Source organism: Tinamus guttatus, unplaced genomic scaffold, assembly GCF_059628265.1.
Source record: "Tinamus guttatus ecotype Peru unplaced genomic scaffold, ASM5962826v1 Tinamus_guttatus_pri_ptg000083l, whole genome shotgun sequence".
NCBI lineage: Eukaryota > Metazoa > Chordata > Aves > Tinamiformes > Tinamidae > Tinamus > Tinamus guttatus.
In genome coordinates, this window is record NW_028288617.1 from 1,754,611 (window position 1) to 1,767,683 (window position 13,073).

The 13,073-nt window shown below is 39.9% G+C and overlaps 1 protein-coding gene across 2 annotated transcripts in view; it reads right to left on the bottom strand.

The window, feature by feature from the left end:
• Positions 1 to 491: 491 nt before the first annotated feature.
• Positions 492 to 13,073, bottom strand: part of FRMPD4 (FERM and PDZ domain containing 4) — a 292,161-nt gene continuing 279,579 nt past the window's right edge. The window contains exons 12-17 of one of the 2 annotated variants that reach the window (XM_088520224.1): positions 12,182 to 12,271; positions 11,429 to 11,608; positions 8,476 to 8,614; positions 5,180 to 6,241; positions 3,590 to 4,864; positions 492 to 2,332 (exon numbers count right to left, since the gene is read on the bottom strand). In XM_088520224.1, the coding sequence (XP_088376350.1) occupies positions 984 to 2,332; positions 3,590 to 4,864; positions 5,180 to 6,241; positions 8,476 to 8,614; positions 11,429 to 11,608; positions 12,182 to 12,271 (4,095 nt within the window). In that variant the 3' untranslated portion in view covers positions 492 to 983. Of the gene's footprint in view, positions 2,333 to 3,589; positions 4,865 to 5,179; positions 6,242 to 8,475; positions 8,615 to 11,428; positions 11,612 to 12,181; positions 12,272 to 13,073 lie in introns of both variants that reach the window. The other variant, XM_088520223.1, reaches the window with a different exon arrangement.

Sequence of the window (13,073 nt, forward strand, 5' to 3'; positions counted from 1 at the left end):
ATTTCTAACTTATTTACAGTTAAACATTCAGAATCATAAAATATGAAGTATAAAATATTTAACAAAATAGTTGCAGTTCATGTAGTTCAGATGCACCATAAATATATGATGAAACAGTAAACAGCACAGGAATTTCCTGATGGTCCTCTCTCTCGTTTAACAAGGAAAGGAGTTTTGTAGACCTGCCCTATACATTCTGATCTGCCCTCCATGCCATTCACCTTTCATTACAGGAAAAACATTGCCACTGTTTTTTGTGTCCTCACTCTGTCTCCCATAGTTATCATCCCTGTCTGAAATGCAACATTGTAACATTCAGTACATCAGATGCTCTCTGAAGTCAGTATTTTCAATACTTTTTTTTTTTTTTTTTAATAGAGAAAATTCCTAGAAAAGAAGAATCAGGTAATTCAGGCAATATGAACAAAAGAGTCATTTATTATATATATATTCTCTAGTAAGTTATAATAGTCTCTTGGATTTTAAATGTCTTTTTACTATTTTCAATGCTTAAAAATTATAATTTTAAAACATTAAATACTGTGTTATATACATTATGCTTTCATTTCCTATTTCTAAACACGGAGCATTCTCCAAGTGAAAACTTGGATGAAACTGAAAACAACTCCTTTGACATAACAGGCTTTAAAAGTTCACTTCATACAACCATAAATTTGACTATATGAAAAATAGCCAAACATTAATTTTCTCCTCTATGATGTTTTGTTTGTTTGTTTCTCTGCTGTTGGGGAAAGGGTTTTTTGGCTTTTGTTTTGTATAAACAGAAGGACAGATGTGGTCGGTACTTTTCTCAGTGTTCGGAACTATAACTTTTTTTTTTTTTTTTAATCTCATACCTATTTTATATAAAATAACAAAATATACAGAGAGAGCTGAGTTTGTTACATTATTCATACACATACAGTAAATAAAAGTTTTATGTATGGCTTTGCAAAGGTAGATTATGAAGTGACTTTTGTATTTTATTTGTTTAAAAGCATTTTAAGAGAACGTGTTAGTGTGCTTACAATAGCGGCCATGGTAGTCGAATGTCGAGCCAAGAGTTTAATGCCAGGATCACTGGAGGCCTTGCCTGACACTGCCTCTGCAGCTTTCAGAAGACAAATGTAGTTTATTACAACCTCGTCTATCTTAGCTATAATTTCCTGCTGCTGTGTTTCTGAGTTCATAACTTTAACTAAACGCATGCAGGCTTCTGTTAAGCAACAGAGTACTTGAAAGCTGGAAGTCATAGCTAAAAGCATTTCCTCAGGGCTTTTATCAGCCATGGCCATTTTCCTGCAGGCACTTCCCAACTGTCTCGATTCCATAGATAACAGTTGTTTGTACTGAGAGAGTTTAAGGTCATATGTTTCTGGATGTAAATCTTCTCTCTTGCCCATACTTGCTCGGACCAGTGAGAGTAGCTCATTGGCATCCTTTTGTGCTGCAATAAATCCATCAGGCATTGCATACGTCTTCTCTTTCATCACATTTACTCTTGTGATCCGTGCATCAAACGCCACATCGCTGAGATCCACACCAGTTTGGCCACCTTGGACGTCAGCACTGCTCTTCTCATGTGCATTAACTGCATCATCTTGCAGGGGCTCAGCAGTTTGGGGGGACTCAGAGGCTTTCTGATTATTTTCAGTGGGAAAAGACTGCCCAGCTGGTTCTGCGAGCTCACACGGGACCTGCGACTCGAACAGACACGAGAGCTCATTGCTTTCTCCGTCATCATCATCATTGTCATCATTTCCTCTGCTCAGGAAACAGTAGCTGAAGGGGCCACGGCACTTCCAGGTGCTGGTATCCAGCCTTCGCAATGGCAACGTCCGATAGTGCTTGGAGTCCTTCTGACTGGCGCTTGTGCCTGAACACCTCTTACCGTCCTTCCTATCAGTGCTGACGTGCACACAACTCTGGGAGTAGCTTTTGGACAGCTTTTTGCCCAGGGGAAGTTCCACCCTTCTCTCTGATTTGGATTCCTCTCTTTGGGTGGTGTCGAGACTTTTCAAGCTGACCGCAGCCGCCGCCTTTTCAAGCGGCATCTCGATGCCTGCAGATCCTCCAACGCTGCTGCTGCTGCGCCTCAACACTTTCCTGTTGTGCGGCATCCTGAGGCTTCCTCCTATCATGTCATATGGCCGTAAACTAACTGTTGCCCCACACGCCTGATTTACTTTGGGAATGTCACAAGAGTCTTGATTTTGACTTGGCACCTTTGATTCTGATAGCATGGATGATAGCATGATGGAGTCAGCTAGAGGCTGTCTAGGAAAAGCTGTAGGAATGTCTCCTTGTCTTCCCTTTTCAGGCTCTGTGAAAGCTACACTAGGGGTAGTAGAAGAGCAGACAGAATAATTAAGCATCACCCTGATAATATTCAGAGACTGAACTTTTAAATATCTTTAATGGTCAGGCCAAATCGATTCACCTTATTTTCCAATGGTCTCCATTCCACAACATGTTTCACAACAAAAGTCACTGTTATTTCCTTGTGTTTTTTTTTTTTGCATTTCACTAAAATGCCTTTTAAAATCTGTCAACAAATTATAACTTATGAATAGTTAACTTCCATCTCTTTCAACACTTTAATTTAAAAAGAAATGAAGTAGAAAAACATCTATTAAACTTCCTAAACACCTCCCATTATAGGCATTGGAGATTTCCCTCTATATAATTAGAGGAATATTTTCAGATTAAAAATTCCTATGTAGCTATACCTGAGAACATACAGAAAACTACACTTGGCATCTTTTGTCCTGGTTATGTGTTTCTTTGGCTCATTTTTGCTCCTACTCCATTTCACTTTTTGATTTTCATGCATTCATGCACCACTGGCACATGTGGGTTGCAACCCAGGAAAAAGGAAATATTAAAAATCTAAGGGAAAGCATTCCCAATGCCATCTCTGGAAAAAGATGCACATTTTTTATAATGTTAAGTTCACAAAATCTCTTAAAGTTGGAACTTAAAACGTGGCAATGGTTCTGGATATATATTATTTTTTAAGGAAACAGCTACAATCACATGCCAAAGTAAACACATGGTTAACAAGATAATAATATATTTTTATCTTTACAGTTAGTGATTTTTATTAACATTGGTATGCTTTTGGCAGCTACTAAAAAAACATAATATACACAATAAATGAATCACAGGTTTTTCTCTCCCACATTGATACACTTTGTGAAGTCATCCTATAATCTGACTCAGGAACTCAAATAAAATATACTAGCTGAATTTTGGAGAAGCTTCCGAAGAATGCTTTCTCATATTGGCCTCTCCATCAGTGTCCCCCAAATAGGAAATCTAAAATGTAGGGAAAATATGTTTAAAACATTTTTCAGTTGTAAAGAGAGGATTAAAAGAATTTAATCTTTGTAAGCAGCCCATGGGAACAACTCAATACTTTATAACCAAAATGAATAAATACACTGAAAACCTAAAAACCTAATTTGACTGCCTGCTATAGTTTGTTGCTCTGCTTTCAGGTAAAGATAATGTAAATGTGATACTCAGTTCTCAATCTTAACATGTAGCTTTAAAAGCAAACAGAACAAATCCTTTATTACTGCTGTACCTGTAGTTTCCTTTATCTTGGGGATCCGATGACATCCTTCTCTCAAAGTGCCAAAGAGTGGTTCAGCATTAATTGCTGAATGCACGACAGGCACCGTCATCCTGTGACACACAGCTTCGGGCTGCTGGTGCAGGTCCTTGTATGTCGTTCCATGGTTTGGAAGAATGGCAGCTCTTTCATCTGCTGGGATATAGGCAATGCCCTTCACCGATGGGTCAGAGATAATGTGCTTAACCTCAGAGGTACAAAGAGGAGATTCAACTGGGGTAGCGCACGTGCTGCTGCCTGTGCTGCATCCCGCGTCCACTGAAGAGCACTGAGAGCTCTGCAGTGAGAAATGGCCTTCACTTTGCAAGGATGACATGCGTTTAGCCAAGTGATATTCACAAAGCCTAGCTACGCTCTGCTCTGCTTCTGGAAGCTTCGAAGGATGGTCATCTGCAGATAAATCAGTATCTTCTGTGTCATTTAGGTCTTTGGCTGAAGACACAGGAGTCATATCCGACATAAAGGTTTCACCTTGGCTAAGCCCTGAGGTATCATCCTGATCCACCTCAGGGTCCACTACATCCTTACAGTCAGTCTCTGTTTTACCAAGGACAGGAACTCTGGGAAAAGTCTTCCCGTTCACTGTTTCTGGGCTTGGCTTCTCTGTTGCCCCATCATCCGGAGCAGCGTACCATCTTTGGCGAAAGGCAGTTCTCTCCACGTTGAAAGTGCTCATGCGCTGAGTGTCTCTTGCTGAAAGAGTTCCAAATTTAACTTTTAGGTCTTCATCAGTCTCTGCTTTTTTAGTTCCTTGTTGCTTTTTCACAGTAGCGTTACCATCAGAGGGTGCTTTTACTTCACTGTCAGTCATCTTATTTTTCCTTTTACTAGTGCAAGAATATACCAAGGATCCCATGTGCAATTTGCTAAAATAATCAGTGACGGATTTTGTTTCCATGGTCTCTGGTTCCATTTCCATATTATCTGAATGAAGAATCTGCTTTGAAGGCACAACTTTTGACTGTAGTTCTGCAGCCTGACGAGCAGCCAAAGGCTGTGAGGACTTCATACCTGGGCCTCCAGCCTGAGTCTTAGCAATGGGAAATTCAGTTTGCTCTTCCACAAGGGGTTGGTACCCTTCACTTGTGGTCAAAAACATACGTGCAGTGTTTTCTGATTGTTTCTGTGCCGCGGCTAGTTCAGAACTTTCAGTCATTTCAGAGGAATTTGTTTCATTGCCAGAATCTGAAGATGACTCAGGGCTATATGCTCGCAAGATAGCTACACCTGCAAGCCACAAAAAATAAGAGTCAATTAATGACAGCAGTTGAAGCACCTAGATAAGTGACAAGCAAATGGGATGTGTTAGATACAAAAATATGCTCTGCAAGAATACTCTGATTTTATTGCACAGTTCCCAGGACAGGTAACTTAATAACATAACGACAGTTCCACTACACATTATGGAATATGATGCATGTAAAATGATAGCAAAAAAAAAGGAAAAGCAAAAAAAAATCCCTCAGAAAATGGAGTATTTCCAAAGCTAAATGGATGAAATGGAATGATTTCAATGAATAAATGTAACTATGGTGAAAGAACCTGAATTGTCATTCGTCTGCTGTTCCTCTGAAGCAGCCAAAGCTTCTAGTGCTTGAAGTGTAGAGACTACAGCATCGTCTAGCCCCTTTTCACACTTCCCCTCTGTATTAGTAGGAACAGCATCGATAAGCGACACTGGAATGTCATCATTGCCTAGGTTACTAGATTGCTCCTTGTCTTCTCTAGGCTGAGTTGCTTGATTTTGAGAGTCTTCCTCATCTGAACTGTCCCTGAAGCCAGGTGGGGGAGCAGCAATGGCCATGTTTAAGGTATGCAATAAGAAATCATCTTCATTATCATCACCTTCTGGAGGTGGAAGTGAAGTCAAATCAATAATGTCATCACTAGACCCAGAAAGGCTGAGAAGAGCTGGCCTATTGATTTCTCCTACCATAATGTCTTCTTCACAGCTTACTTCATCTTCATCTTCGGCATCATCTGTGTTTTCTGCATAACAAATATCATGCAACAAAGGTTCTTCTATCCCTTCTGCAGCTCCAAATATTTTACTTTCATTTATAGTTGCATAAACAGCATTTGCAGCAAACTGAATGCTTTCAGCATCCGGTGACAATTCCAGACCTTTAATGTCATTGGCATTACTAATATAAATGGCTCTTTGTTTTTCTAGTACTTCTGGACTTTCATCCAAAAGCCTTTCATAGCCAAGAGTTTGGGGACTGATACCATCCAAGTTGTGATCTCCAAATATAAAGGAAACTTTTGCTCCCCTGGGGGAATCCTGTGCTTTCTTGCTAGATTCCAATCCTGAGAGCGACAGTAGGGAAGGCTGATTAAAACTTCTATTTTCTTCTGGCTCCGTGGAGTCACTTTGCTTGGTCAAATGCTGATCAAATCCACCTGAATTATAGGCATTTTCTATGTACAGATGTCTGTGTTCTTTTTGACATAACAGACTTTCAGAAACATCTATAGTCTTCTGTTTTGGATCACCATAGCATATTTGAGTCTCTTGATCTCCTTCAGCCAGGAACGTTGTAGTTTTTGGTACACAGTTCCACTCAGAAGCATGGAGATTAAGCTTCCCTCTACTTTCAATTCCTACAGTGTGGTGAAATAAAAATAACACTGTGAAATCATACAGTAAGTGCATGCATTTTTTTTTAAATGGTAACTTGTTAATAATGAACAGTAAATATTTTAAATAAAAGAGCTGGGCCACCAAACACCTCAAAAACACTTTCAAAATCACCTCTACTTTAAGTTAAATACCTGTTGGCTTAATGACCTCCGGTTTAACTGGTACTGCAGTACAAAACTAAACTACATTCAGGTACAAATGATATCCTAGGAACAGAATATCATTTGTAATAAAACCAAACCAAATCAAACCCAAAAAATTCAGTTCCCTCAACACCATATGTATTCTTCCATAAAGTAGTAACACTCATAGCAAAACATCACAGAACCACAGAATGGTTAAAGTTGGAAGGGATCTCTAGAGATGATCTAGTCCAACCCCCTCCTGTACAAGCAGGGACACCTAGAGCACGTGGCACAGGGTGGCATCCAGGAGGGTTTGGAAAGTCTCCAGAGAAGGAGACTCCACAACCTCTCTGAGCAGCCTGTTCCAGGGCTCTGTCACCCTCACAGGAAAGCAGTTCTTCCTCACATGGAGGTGGAACTTCCTGTGTTTCAACTTAACACCCATTACCCCTTGTCCTGCCACTGGCCATCACGGAGCAGAGCCTGGCCCCATCCTCCCTACATTCACCCCTCAGGTCCTTGAACCTGGTGATCTCTTCTTCAGTCTTCTCTTCTCCAGACTAAACAGGTCCAGCTTGCTTAGTCTTTTCTTATACGATAGATGCTCCAGTCCCTTAATCATCTTTGTTGCTCTACGCTGGACCCTCTCTAGACGCTCAATGTCCTTCTTGTACTGGGGAGCCCAGAACTGCACCCAATACTCCAGGTGCAGCCTCACCAGAGCTGAGTAGAGGGGCAGGATCCACTCCCTTGACCTGCTGGCAATGCTCCTCCTCATGCAGGCCAGGATCCCATTGGCCTTCTTGGCCACAAGGGCACATTGCTGACTCATGGTTAACTTGTTGTCAAACACGACTCCCAAATCCCTCTCTGTGCAGCTGCTTTCCAGCAGGTCAACCCCTAATCTGTAGTAGTGTGTGGGTTATTTCTCCCCAGGTGCAAGACCCTGCACTTGTCCGTGTTGAACCTCAGGAGGTTCCTTTCTGCCCAACTCTCCATCCTGTCTAGGTCTCTCTGAATGGCAGCACAGCCCTCAGGAGTGTCGGCCACTCCACCCAGCCTGGTGTCATCTGCAAACTCGGTGAGGGTGCGCTCTGTGCCCTCGTCCAAGTCACTGATGAACAAGTTGAGGTGCACCGGGCCCAGTACTGACCCTTGTGGGACACCACTGGCCACAGGCCTCCAACCAGACTCGGCCCCATTTATCACAACGCTCTGAGCTCAAGCCAGTCCTCAATCCACCTCACTGTCCACTCATCCAGTCTGCACTTCTGGAGCTTTCCTATGAGGATGTTATGGGAAACTGTGTCGAAAGCCTTGCAGAAGTCAAGGTAGGCCACATCCATGGCTCTCCCATTGTCCATCCAGCCAGTCACCTGATTGTAGAAGGCTATCAGGTTCATCAGACACGACTTGCCCTTGGTGAATTCCTGCTGACTACTCCTGATCACCTTCTTTTCCTTGACATACCTAGAGATCATCTCTAGTATAAGCTGCTCCATCACCTTTCCAGGGACAGAGGTGAGGCTGACCAGTCTGTAGTTTCCCGGCTCCTCCTTCTTGTCTTTTTGAAGACTGGAGTGACGCTGGTTTCTTCCAGTCCTCCAGCACCTCCCCCACCCTCCATGACCTCCCAAAGATGTTGGAGAGCAGCTGAGGAGTAACCCCTGCCAGTTCCCTCAGCACTCTTGGGTGCATCCCACCCAGGCCCATAGGTTTATGTGTGTCCAGTTTGCCTAAATAATCCCTAACCCAATCCTCCTTGACCAGAGGAAACTCCTCTTCTCCCCTGGTCCTCTCTCTTGTCTCCACGCTCTGTAGTTCATGGGGACTAGCCTCAGCGGTAAAGACAGAAGCAATGAAGGCATTAGTCACTCTGCCTTCTCTGCATCCTCCGCCACCAAGGCACCCTCCCCATTCAGCAGCGGACTTTTCCCTTATTTGTTGCACTGTTGGTGTCGCCTTGTATTTATATGGAGTTCCACTGGCTTCAGCTGGATGCTGTCTGTGGCAGAGCAGACTTCTGCTTTATACGTGTGACTGTCGTTAACATCCTGTCCAATAAATACCTGTTTCTCGGCTCCCTGTAATTTTCTTGTTGGCCATGTTAAATATCGAGCGCCTTGAGTCAACCAGCAGTCTATAGTATCCAGCTGCTAGGCAAGCAAGATTCATTGCATCTGATGACTCCATCAGTAGAGTAATTGGCTAAGAAGAAGAAAAATGAGTCTTGGTTAAGCCTGTTCTTTCTCAATCAGTTCACCTGCCACACTGAAAAATATACAAGTGATCTTATTGTCCTCACTTCCAGTACGAAATAGTATCAAAGATTTAGAAAAGACTGGAGCTGTAGTAAGGCAGATGCCCAGATGGACATTTTAACAGCTGATCTCATGCTGTTTCTGAGTGAAGCTAACCATTTTAGGGCTATTGCTACATCTTTTTCTTGTATTTCTCTCACCAAAGCAACATTTGTTGTTATTCTCAATATGCCAGGGATAAGAATCCAGTACATCAGGAGCTGAGCATTGCAGCAGGATGGGAATCGCTGCAGCTTGCCAAAAAATCAGGTGCCATAAGCACATGTAAAGAAACAAAACAGGCAAAGAAGTCAGAGAGATGGGGAAAGTGAAGTCTGAAATGATACAGCAGTGAAGTTAAAGCTATCATTACATGGCAGCAGCAGTGAATATTCAAAATAAGAAGAGTGCTTGTGGCTTGGCATTATTAGAAAGACAAGCAGTGAAGAAACAAGAAAAAAAAACAAATAAAGACAAAACACACAAAAAGAGAAGGGAGATTATCAAACTCAGTGGAAATAGAGAAGGATCCATAAAAGATAGATACTGGCCTGGGTTAAAAAAAATAGTCAAACCTACACAGAAAAGCGAGAGACCATAGAGCTTTGAAAGATTATGTCTGCCAGGCTAGACAACATCAAATGTGAGGATCCATGTGAGATGTACATTCTTTCATTTCCTTTTCTTTTGCCACAATATATAAATTTCTTTGCCTAAACATTTTGTTCATGTCTCTGCAACTTTTAACATCAAAAGCTGCTATTCTCAAATACACCTTAACATAGCCTCTAGAGTTCCTTAATAACTAATAAAAATTGCAAAGTCCTTACCAGGATACATAGATAGAACCACATCATAGACAACCTCACGTAGCCATGTGGACATCTGCTATGAGTTATCCTAGTTTGGCATAAAGTCCATTGTCATAAGTCAGATGCAGGGTACCTGCAAAACTTCTGCCTGAGGGAGTAGAATATGGAGCAGGGATGGCTCTATCTTATTCAGCTTCTTACTAGTGAAAATGCAACTGATGCTGATAGTGATTGTTGCCAAAGAATAATTTAAGATTGGAGTTTACTCGAAAATAATTTCAATTGCCTGTGCTGCAGAATCTTAGGCAAAATACCCTAAATGTTTCAAGAGCAGTTTTCAAAAGCATGGGAAAATTCTATGCATTATCCTTTCTTTAAAGTACTTCATGCCATCACAGTTTGATGTTCTACTTAATACATGCCTCTTTCAAACCATTCAACTATAGATATACAAATTAGCAAAAATTATTAAAAGTATAATGGGCAACACAATCTTTGTTCTTTCAAGTAACTACTAAAAACTAACATCTGAAATGCTATGTTGGTAACTATGTGCCCACATTTTTTTCCATGGAAAACAGTGTCATTACCCACTTGTTCTCCTCTAGAGAGAATTTTTAATTGAATGCCATCCACATCCTCCTACCCCTGTGATTTTAATGTTAGGCCAATTTCTCTGGGTTTAAGATTGCATATGTTGAAAAGCAAAGAGACAGGAATATGTGGTCTGCAATAAGATAGCAATAATATTATCAAATAAGATAATATCATAGTAATATAAGATAGTGTGCCACACAATATTGCCTTCAACATAGAAGCAGATGGAAACTATTTTACTTCTATATCATTTTTTTCATCAATAGAAAGAAGATAAAATTCAGTTTTCTCTCAAGAGGGCTATGAGTCGAGCACAGTAACAGGTCAACGGTTCCCTGAGATCCTTCGATGCTGTTGTTAAGGAAGGTGACAGAGATGCAGCGTTCACCAGCTTGCAAATTTTTCTTAAATTGCTGTCAAAAAGCATCTAGATCAATTTACAGAGACATTTTTCTTTAACTTAAATACAGGCAAACAGTCTTATGTCAATAAAGTTAAAGCTCTGAAAGCAAAATCTTAGTAAATATTCCTTGTTTATGTTTTACATGTATTTGGATAAGGAAATAGAATAGTTAGGCTGTATTTATTTTAGCAAGTTAAAGTATAATGAGACATCTTCCTTCAATTTCTAATTATCATGGGAATCAATTCTTTAGATACTCTATGGTTACAGGACCTATCAAGAAATAAACAGGACTATATAATAAATATAACTTCACTCATGGCCACAAGACACCACAAGGGCAAAGAGGTAGGATTCAAGAGAAATTAAATGCTTATAGGCAGAATATATGCCCTGCATATACATTACGCAGGGCAAAGAACTCAACTGGAGTTATAGGGACTAAGTAGAAAAAAAAAAAAGCCTTTAAAAGATTACTTCTTTGATAACCACGATCTGGTGGTTTGTAGTGTTACTACTTAGATGTAGCTGGCAATTCTCTAACAGCAATAATATATTCTAATATATAACTGAAAAAGCCTAGAAGAAGGTCAGTCTCATCACCACCTCTTACCACCATAGACATGAAAGGAACACAACAGCAAGGCTAGTTGCCCTAAGTTAAACAACAGAAAAATCAGAAACAGAATATAGTTTGCACAGCACCAGTCTAATACACCATAAGCCTCTCAAATACCTAAGGAATACTCTGCAGGTACTCTGATCAAAAAAAGGATTGAAAATGAAACCTAGAATATCATTGGTATGGAAATCTTTGGGACAGTTAGTATAACTTGACCAAATAAATAACAATGACAAAAATGTTACTTTGTCATTAACATTACATGAGTATAAATCAAACCAAACTTACTTTTACATCTAAGACATGCAGCTCAACTCTGACACTGCTTTCGTCTTCTGTAAACATCTCAATCCTGTTCACATGGCTGAAATCTGCTAAGAGAGCCACCAGGTTTGTTTTGGTGTTTATCACATGGCTGATTCCATATCGTGGCCCTACTAACAAAGTCACTTCTGAACGCTTTTCTCCCTGCTTTATACAAAAAAGAAAAAACAAAAGTAAAAGCATGATAGGCACTGCATAGGAACCACAACTGCCACTGCCTTCATTTTCATGAGACTTCATTTGCATAATATTTCTACATTAAAGATTACCAAAAGTTTTCTGTAAAGATCAAATATAACAAAAGCATATATAATTAAATACAGGAAGTAAAGGAATCTGCTCTTGGATTTGGCTGCAATGGAGTTTTTAAAGGGATGAATGGATGGTCTTATATTTCTGCTTCTGTTAAAAAGAAAATCTTTGTTATCCAGAGTTTCCCGGACTGGCAATTTTAGTATTTTATAGTTAATTGGATGGCAGTATTGATGCCACTGAATAGATGCTACTTATCTCCACATCCCCCAACAAAATACAAATTGTTATCAGGAATCTCTTTTTAAATATGAAAAGAAAACGTTCAGTTTAGCAACTATTTTTTTCAGGATAGAGGTAAAACCTAAGCTTCTAAAGAAAAAATGTCACAGTCCGGCTTTTGAAGAAAGGCATTTAGAAAAAATAATCAAGAGAACAGAGAAAATATTTTCAGAGAAATATTACCACTAATGTTGCCTTGAAAACACGTCCTCCATATAACCGTAGATCACTGAGGAACTTGAGATAATGCACCTTAGCTTGCAGAGCTGAGAGCTGAGGAGAGAGAAGCAGGGGTAGGAAGTTGTGGGGAAAACCAACTCATTACCAAATTCATAAGGAAAATATATTTATGTAGTTTAAATGAGTGGACTGCCATTAGAGCTCTTCAGAGTCCAAAAGTAAATCATTAGATGACTGACTCCCAGATGAGGAGTAACACTTTCATTCTTTAAATTAAAATCATATTTGTTTAGTTAAAAAGCACTCAGGACTTCAGAACTGGCTGTGATAAGGCACTGCAAGAACATCATAACTGCTCCAATGAATGCAAAATGTTAAACTGCTCAAATTAAGCATCTGTTCATTGAGGGAATTAAAGAGTAGACAGCAGCTTTCCATTCATAATTATCACCATTGCTTTAACATTTTATGAACCAATGAAGAGAAAGAGAAAAAAGAATTTGCATTTGTCAGCTATGCGTATTTCATCTTGCTAGGTACTTGTGGCATATGGCATATTATTCCACCTCATTACTGTATTTTTCATTTCCCTAAATAAAATTCTTCCACTATACTTAAGAGGGAATAAATCTGAAAGCCAAATACAGTATATAAATACCTATGATCATATCATGCAACGCATGCCATAATTTATCTCTTTTTCTCCTTCCAATTTTAAATCACCTACTTAAAAAGCAAGAACTGCAAAATATTTTGTCAGACTGAATGGAAACAAAGAAACAGTTCATTTCAGGCAAACAATCTGGCTGCAAAGCTTTTACCTCACTAGTCTAAACCTTTAAATGATGACTTCTAAACATTTGATAAATCAGGTTCACCTCATTTGCTATTCTCT